The sequence below is a fragment of the Mus pahari genome, chromosome 9, assembly GCF_900095145.1.
Source record: "Mus pahari chromosome 9, PAHARI_EIJ_v1.1, whole genome shotgun sequence".
Taxonomy (NCBI): domain Eukaryota; kingdom Metazoa; phylum Chordata; class Mammalia; order Rodentia; family Muridae; genus Mus; species Mus pahari.
The window spans coordinates 27,155,816-27,164,782 of NC_034598.1; the positions used below are offsets into that span (position 1 = coordinate 27,155,816).

General features: G+C 49.6%; 1 protein-coding gene across 1 annotated transcript in view; it reads right to left on the reverse strand.

The window, feature by feature from the left end:
- The window catches only part of LOC110326259 (core histone macro-H2A.2), a 45,309-nt gene that overhangs the window by 5,385 nt on the left and 30,957 nt on the right, over positions 1-8,967 (reverse strand). Inside the window, exons 3-7 of the mRNA XM_021204517.2 lie at positions 8,496-8,602; positions 7,078-7,275; positions 4,847-4,957; positions 3,243-3,342; positions 2,226-2,315 (exon numbers count right to left, since the gene is read on the reverse strand). Coding sequence (XP_021060176.1) covers positions 2,226-2,315; positions 3,243-3,342; positions 4,847-4,957; positions 7,078-7,275; positions 8,496-8,602 — 606 coding nt within the window. The remainder of the gene's footprint in view (positions 1-2,225; positions 2,316-3,242; positions 3,343-4,846; positions 4,958-7,077; positions 7,276-8,495; positions 8,603-8,967) is intronic.

Below are 8,967 nucleotides of genomic sequence, written 5' to 3' on the forward strand. Positions count from 1 at the left end.
TCTCTCTCTCTCTCTGTGTATGTGAACATACATGCATTAATGCATGCAGGCCACAGTACATACACATCAGAGAAAAACACAGGGGCGTCACTTCTTCCACTAAGAGGATCCCAGGGGCTGAACTCAGGCTTTTAAGCCCATGGCAAGAACATTCACTGGCTGAGCTTTCTCGCTGGCTCAAGCTGCCAGGTTATTATAGATGACCACCTCTCCTCTCTGACAGCTTTAAGGATTCTTCTTGACTTCAGAACACCTGACCAAATCTCTGTGGTGAGCCAGGTTTGGGATTGACTTTCATTTGTTTTGCCCAACCTGAACTTGCATTTAATTCTGGAAAGTTCCCTGATAAGAACCCTTTAGCAGGGGGCTGGAGAGAGAGCTCGGTGGTTAAGAGCACTCACTGACTGCTCTTCCAGAGGTCCTGAGTTCAATTCCCAGCAACCACATGGTGGCTCACAACCATCTGTAATGGGATCTGATGCAGGTGTACATGCAGATAGAGCACTCATACATAAAAAGAAATAATAGTAATAATAAAAAGAACTCTTTAGTTATAACGTCTCCGATCGCTCACAAGTTCCCTAATTCTGCTTAGAAACATGTCTTGTCCTGGGTTCGGGTTGCTTTTCTCCCACATTTCCAGGCACTTCCTGGGAGCCTCCTCTGACGCTGAGACCACAGAGGCCAGCAGAGGGCATCAGATCCCTTGGAACTGGAGTTAACAGTCTGAGCTGACTGGAGGTTGCTGGGAATTGAACCTTGGTCCTCTGGAGCCATCTCTCTAGTCCTGGCTATGTGAGTTTTGCTCTGGCTTTCTTCCCTGGTGATGGGAATCAAACCTGGGGCCTCATGCATGCTAGGTGAGTGAGTGCAGTACCACGGTGCAGCCACCTAATTCCCCATGGGAAGTCTCGATGCTGTGAGCAGTGGTCTGGCTTGGCAGCCTTAATCCACGGAGCCATCTTGCTGGCTCGTGCCACCAAGGCCCTCTGCCTCATCCTAAGCCACAAAACATCCAGCCTTGGATTGAACCTTGTGAAACGGAACCCAAAATAAAAATCTTTCCCCTATTAAATTGATTTTCTCAGGCATTTGTCACGGTGATGGGATGCTGACACAAATATTATTCTGTAACAAAAAAGAGGAGAGGGGATGATACATCCTACAACGTACATGAAATTCAAAAAAAATACTATGTCAGCTACAAGGTGCCAGACACAGAGGGCCTGTCACTGTAAGTCTGCATTTATATGAAATGTCCATTCCAAGTGATTCCATAGGGACAGGAAGTAAATTAGTGGTTTCCACAACCTGGACTTTTTGGTCAGAGGTGGTAAGAAACTTCTGAAAGTAAATAGTACATCAGGTTGTACAACACTGTAGAAATATTTGATACCAATGAATTACATACTTTAAGAGGCATATGGCCGGGCGTGGTGGTGCACGCCTTTAATCCCAGCACTCGGGAGGCAGAGGCAGGTGAATTTCTGAGTTCGAGGCTAGCCTGGTCTACAAAGTGAGTTCCAGGACAGCCAGAGCTATACAGAGAAACCCTGTCTCCAAAAAAACAAACAAACAAACAAAAAACCAAAAAAAAAAAAAAAGAGGCATATGGGGTAAATTATATGTTCTGTATGTCTTGGTGCACACATGCAAAACTAACCCAAATAACCCCTGAGACCATTTAGTGTTCACCTCTTCTGCTCATGACCATAAGGGATCCAAGAATCCTCAGAGCATAGGAAACAACCTACACTGGCTGTTCAAATTCAGAGCGGTTCTAAAGCAGCGCCCCCCAACCCCCTGCATGCATGTGTGTTTCTCTGTGTGTGAGCGTGTTCTCGCGTGTGTGTGTTCGTGTGTGTGTGTGTGTGTGTGTGTGTGTGTGTGTGTGTGTGTATTTAGAGGCCAGAGAAAAGACTTAGTGTCACCTTCTGGAACACTTTCCACCTCCTCTGACCGGACTATTGCCAGGCCCAGAATTCATCAAGTAGATTAGACTACCTGGCCAATGAGCTCCAGGGATCTTCCTGCCTTCGCCTCTCCACCACTGGCAAGCCTATGCCATCAAATGTGCCTGGATTCTAGGGATCGCTCATCGTCTTGTATACTGTGACCATATATACAAGAGGATCCATATACAAGTGACCATATACAAGGTGGAGGCTGGAGGTCGCAAGGACGGGGTTGAGCCAGGCTGAGATGCAGCCCAGTCCCACACTCACCTTCAGCGACTTCCAAAGGGCCTTGGGACTTGCGAAGCTCCTTCACTGTTTCCAAGAACTCTTTACCCCCAGCCTTTTCCAAGGCTTTCCCTGCAAAGGAGAACAGTGGGGCAGTGGTGAATGTCCTGACAGTAGAATCTCATTGCTGGGCACGTTAGGTAAGGAGGTATCAGGGGTGACATGTCTTATTGGTTTGCCAGAGGGCACTGGCGGCGCTGGTGGCATGGCACAGAGGTCTGTGCAGGATAACAAGCTTTGTTAAAGGACCTCCGTCCCTCATCCCACCCCTGCTCCCACATCTCTCTCTCCCTCTCTTGTGTTGCTGAGTACGGAACCTTAGACTTCCCTCTTGCTAAGCATGTCATCTTCCACAGATCCACGTCCCAGCAGGGCGGAACACCCCAATCTGAAAAACCCAAATCCAAACCTTTCCAAATGCCAACATAACGGCCCGTCCAACATTCCACACCTGGTCTCTTGTCATGGGTGGGTCACTGTGCTATGTGTGACCATGAGGGGACCCCTATCTCTCTTGGGAGCCTGGGGAAGTTGTTGTGTGTTGCTGAAACAGTGTTCAAGTCTGTTGAAGTCACTGTCAGGGTTAATAATAAGTTCTTCTGAAAGGCATTTTAAGAATTCACAAATTCTTTTATGTGTATGAGTGTTTTGCCTGCATGTCTGTCTGTGCACCCTGTGTGTGCCTGGTGCCCATAAATAGCTTCCCCCAGTGGCGTTTTCTGCTCCCCTTTTTGTAACAGAGGCAGAGGGGAGGACATAAAAGTGCAGCAGCGAAGGCAGAGTGGCAACAATGGTGGCAGCTGCGTGGCAGTGGCGGTGGTGGCAGCTGAGCAGTTAGCAGGATGAGCTACAAAGGGGGCCAGGCGCCAATTGACAGCTAAGCTGTTTGAGGGCCAGTCATTTCCACCTGGGACCTCAGGCAGAGGGACAACTGAGTCCGAGAGAGCGGTGTGGACACTGGACTACACCCTGCCACTTCTCCAAAGTCCCAGACCTTACCTATCTCTTCCTTGAGGTCGATTTCGGCTGTGGTTGGGTGGACGATGCCCTCCACCCTCATGGAGCCAATATGGCTGATGTCACTCTGGGTCAGGGATAGCTGCGTTAGGAAGAAAAGATGGTGATGACAGGCAGGAGATGAACCTCCTCATTGAAAAGCGTTTCAGTGTAACGGTCAGCATCGCTTTTCTCAACCATCCAGGTTGAGGGTCAGCAGAGGGGCTCAAAATCCCAGTGATTTCTTTTGTTTTGAGAAAGGGCCTCAGGTAGCTTAGGCTGGTCTTAAATTCACTGGGGAAGCCAATGCTTGTCTTCAGCTCCTCTGCCTCTACCTCCCAATGCTGCCATCACAGCCCCGAGCCACCATGCTTTGGAGACCAGTAGCCTGCCATCACTGCCCGGAACAGACATGGGCACTCCGTCCCCTTTCTCTCTGTCATTTATGTGTCTTTTGTTCCTCACCCTGGTGGCCTGGGTCACCTCTGGCACATCTCAGTAGCTGTGTGGAAAGTAGCCCCGGCTTGCTCTCTCCTCACCCCTTCAGAACTCTTGGGAGGAGGTCTGCGCTCTTGCTGGGGAGAAGGAGCGGGCTCTGGGTTCCCACCCTGCCCTTACCTGTGACAACTGCCATCTCCCAGCCCCTCTTCTGTGCTAGGGATCCATTCAAAGCCTTGTGCGTGCCAGGGAAACAGTCTATCCTTGAGCTACACCCTCAGCTGGAGTACCACATTCTTGGGGCTGCCTTATGTGGTTTTGGCAGTGTAGAAGGAATAACATTTCCCAGTGTCTTCTCCAGGGAACGGGAACCTTCTGATTATCAAGGTAAGTTTGGGAGAAAGTTCATGGGCCTGGAGGAGACATACATGCCACCTCTTTGTGTCTCACTTATTATTATTATTTTTTAAATATCAGAGACGAATAAGGAACCTGCCACTCTCTGCTCCCTGGAGACCTTGTGGTCCCCCAGCTGTCTGGATGGGGATACATCTATCTCACTCGATGCAGGCTGAGACCAGGCAGCACGCAGAGATCCACCTCACTGGCTACCTCCCCGTGTGCCTTATTTCAGTCCCGGGTTGGCTCCGTAGATAATCTGTCTGCCCGGTGAATCTGACGCTCATAGAAATGAATTATTTGCATGTCTGGCAGGATGCTGAGAAATTGTTGGAATACACCCTGTTAGGTTTTTATCTTTTCTTCCCCCACCCCCTGCAGCGAAGGAAGGAAGGAAGGAAGGAAGGCAGACTGAATAATTGACAAATAATTCATTCCTAGCACCCGTCATACTCAAGACACATATATTGCTATTCTCTCCCTCTGTTAAATGACATTTCATCATGGAAGCTAGGCCTCTTCAAGCCTGGCTGGCAGTTAGCAATCGATTTTTCTTGGTAGGTGAAGACATAGCTGGGGCTTGGGGATTTCCCAGCAGAACCAGGATGCCGTCCTATCGTTCAGATCCTCTAAGCAGACTTTAGGCTGACCTAACGTTGACCAGCACCCAATAGTCTGCTCTTATACGACACCTGGTCGGAGGAGGCATCTTGGCTTGTGAGCAGTGGCATATACAGAGGCGCTTACTGCAGCCCCGCCCGTGTTATTACCTTCTGCCCCAGAACGAGGCTCTTCGAAGACAAGATGGTGAAGCCATCTCCCGGCCCATCCTCCGAGGTGGAATTTGATGTTCCTTCTTTATCGCTGTCCTTTGCTTTGGACTGTGGGTGAAACCAGAGGGAAAGATGAGAACCAGTCCAGAGAGGTTCCTCCCCCCACCCCCGCAGTTGGGGGGCAGTCTTTCCATGGCCACCACCAGCGTATGAAGGGAAGTGGTCAGGCGACAGACGCTGGACGATCTGTTCTTCAGTGAATGTGGCTGTCACATGTACACTGCTACTGAGTTGCAATCCGGGTCCCTCTCTGCTCCCTTCCCCTTTCCTCCTCTCTCTCCTCCTCTCCCTCCCTCCCTTTCTTCTTCCATCTTTTCGATGGCACAGGAAGTAAAAGGTTTCAGTTTGGAAACCTTCAGTTCCAGGGAGCGGGAACCTTCTGATTCTCTAGGTAAGTTTGAGAGAAAGTTCATGGCCCTGGAGGGGACATACATGCCACCTCTCTGTGTCTCAGTTATTTTTTTTAATATCAGAAATGAATAAGGAACCTGCCACTCTCTGCTCCCTGGGGACCTTGTGGTCCCCAGCTGTCTGGATGGGGATACATCTATCTCACTCGATGCAGGCTGAGGCCAGGCAGCACGCAGAGATCCACCTCACTGGCTACCTCACCGTGTATGTTTGACATTCATACACACCTATCATTATGCTTTGCTCACCCCTTTTCCTATCGGAGGGTGTCTATGGGTTGAACCAGGTGTCAGCTAATCGCGTGCCGTTAGTTGCTTGTGAGCCATACCCCAGGCCGGGCAAAGAGTAAACAGGAAAGAAACACAATATGGGCGGCGATATAGCTCAGTGGGTAGAGCACCTGCCTCACACGTAGGAAGCCCTGGGTTCGATCAATAAACGAGGTCTAATAGCATACAACTGGAATCCAGGAACTCAGGAGGTGGACACTATAGGATCAGAAGTCCAAGGTCATCCTTGGCTACATAGACAAGTGAGGCCAACCTGGGCTCCAAGAGATACTGTTTCAAACCACGAAACCAAGCCAAGCCAAGCCAAGCCAAGCCAAACCAAATCAAACCACACCCCCAGGATCATAACAATGCTTATGGGAGCCCAGAGGCCCCTGTAGTTGTGTTCATCCAAACCTGGATACAGATACATTATTCTTGGCTGTTATGTTAGTCTTTTGTGTCTAAGATTTACAATAAGCACCTAAGCCTGTGGGCCTCGACCTCTTTGGGGTCAAATGACCCTTTCACATAAGAGTTGCATGTCAGACATCCTGCACATCAGATATTTACATTGTGATTCATAGCAGTAGCAAAACTGCAGCTATGAAATTACCAACAAAAATAATTTTATGGTTTAAGGGGTCACCACAACCTGAGAGTCTGTATTAAAGGGCCACAGCATCAGGATGTTTGAGAACCACTGAATTCTAAGCCAAGCGGCTGGGTGGAGAAGCTGCATTCATGCTGGGCCTCCCTCCTCCCCAGGATTGTCCTGGGGCCGGGTGGCAGTGGCACAAAGTCTTGTATGATATTTTGTTATCGTGGAGATCTGCAGAGCGACAATCTAAGTGCCCCGTTGTTTAACCGAACCGCCAGTGATGGAAATGTTTGGTATCTCTGCTGCTCAGGGCTACTGAGCATGCGAAAGGTTGCTTACTGTATCTGAAGAGCCAAGCTTTCATCTGGATTTACTATTACTGTTGTCGTCGTTGTTTATGAAACGCTTGGGAGAAGGCCTAGCACCTCTCTCCCCAACCCCCTGCATGCTGGGCGATGCTCCACCATTAAGCTATACCTCTAGTTTAAAATTTTTTGTTTTCGAGACAGGGTTTCTCTGTGTCGCCCTGGCTGTCTTGGAACTCACTCTGTAGACCAAGCTGGCCTTGAACTCAGAGATTCATCTGCCTCTGCTTCCTGAGTGCCACCATGCCTAGCTCCAAACTCCTGCCACCTTGACTCCCTGCTCCATGATGGATTATTATACCCTTGAACTACACTCCTTCCCCCTCAAGTATTTTATTACGGCATTGGGGATAGGGAAACCAAGGCAGACACTAGCCTTGCATGTGAAGGATGTGTCCCCACGATATCGCCACCGCTCAAAGGTCCCACCTCCTAACCACATCCCTTGGGGTTTAGGTTTCCGGAGAGAAGCAGTGTGCCTACTATGGGAATACCTGGCTCCTGAAAGGCTCCGCCACTCACCTTCTTGGACGTCCGTGGCTTGGTGGCCTTGGATTTCTTACCCCCCTTCTTGCCTGATGCGGCCTTCCTTCCTCTTTTCTCTGGGGGCGGGGAGAGGATCGTCTCTGACTTGCCTTTGGTCCCTCGCTTTTTGGCCAGCAGTTCGGGGTGGATTCTTGGCAGGACACCCCCACTGGCGATAGTCACTCCTTTCAGTAGCTGAGAGAGGAATGTAAAGGGCTGGTCAGGCCTGCGCAGGCTATCTCGGGGCTCAGCACTGGCCAAACAAGGCTTAAGTCTGGCTTCTGTTCAGCTAACAAAAACTGATTCTCACCGAGCTACCGGCTCGCACATCCCACGCTTGCAAAGCGTTTCCCAATAGGCATGAGGTTGTCTGTGGTCTTGCACAGAAAGCAAAACAAGGTGGAATCAGAAGGTCAGAGAGGTCAAAACTGGCATGATGCCAGAGCTCTGGAGTTTCAGATGACAGTGGGGAACAGAGAGCCTCACGTATGGGAAGCACAGCTGGTCGAACCTGGGTTCAAAGGTTAACTCAAGAATGAGATCCAGTGGCTCGCTCGCACACTCTCAAACCTGCGTCCCATTAGGAACCTACACTTGGTCATGAACCTCCCAATGGATACATTTTTGAACAATCAGAGGACAATCATATATTCTGCATATTCTAAACCAGAGGGTGGACTGAACCCACAGTTCATCCTCCAACCCCTAGCCGTCCCTCCGTTACCAGAGCAGCACAGACACCTTGAGAATCTAGAAGCATCTACAGCCAATAGACAGTTATTATAGCATTTTCTTTTGCATGCCTTTGTTTTGAATTTTTCTAGCAATCCGTTTTTATCACTTTTTTGGGGGGCGGGGGTGGGGGGAAGCGATCACTCTATGATTGCCTTTGAAGATTCTTTAGTTTGAGAAGAATGAGATAGGAACATGAATATAGATAGAATTTCTCATACTATTTACCCCCCAGCTGCTTACTGTGTCCAGGAAGACATTCACTTGACTGTGGAGCCCATCAGTCCTAATGCATAGATAAGGAGTCTCCTAGACATACCTCAATACATCACCCACAGAGTTTGAGTTAAGAAACTGCCAGGAATAATTATATGCATGTGATGGCTTATTTTTAATAAGGAGACCAACTCTCGAAGGCACGGCAGGTTCTAGAGGGGATTTGGTCTTGACTCTGAATGCAAAGATCTGCTCTTTGCCTTGGCCTGATGAGTGAGCATGCGTATGTGCGAGTGTGCGTGCTTGTGTAGATGCATGCGTACTTGAGTGCGCGCGCAAATGGGACGGAGCAGTATCACTGGTATGACTGTAGCTGGCTGGGTCCACCCAGGAGCATGCCTGGCAACCGCTCCCCCCTCCGCCCTCTCCTCCCCCCCCCTCCACCTGAGCCTAGGGTGTGAACCAACCTGGTTGAGCTCCTCATCGTTGGCGACGGCGAGCAGGATGTGTCTGGGGGCTATCCGGGCCTTCTTGTTGTCCCTCGCAGCGTTCCCAGCCAACTCAAGGATTTCCGCTGAAATATAAGGGGAGGTTAGTAGACAATCAAGTTATGTTATTACTGCTGTGGGTATGTGAGTGTGTGCATTCATCCACGTGGAGATCGGAAGACAACAGTTTGTGGAGTTGGTTCTCTCCTCCCACATGAGGTCTGGGGACTGATCTCCTGTCGGATCTGTGCTACAAGTGCCTTTCCCTCTGAGCCATCTTGCCCATCCTAAAGCTTGCCATTTCTGCGTTGGGCTGTGATCTTAGTTATCCAGAGCTGTATGTGGCGCAAAGGCCCCAGGTTCGATAAAGCAGGTACTTCATACCATTTTCCCCCTGTCATTTCTTTCTTTCTCTTTTTCTTTCTTTCTCTCTTTCTTTCTTTCTTTCTTT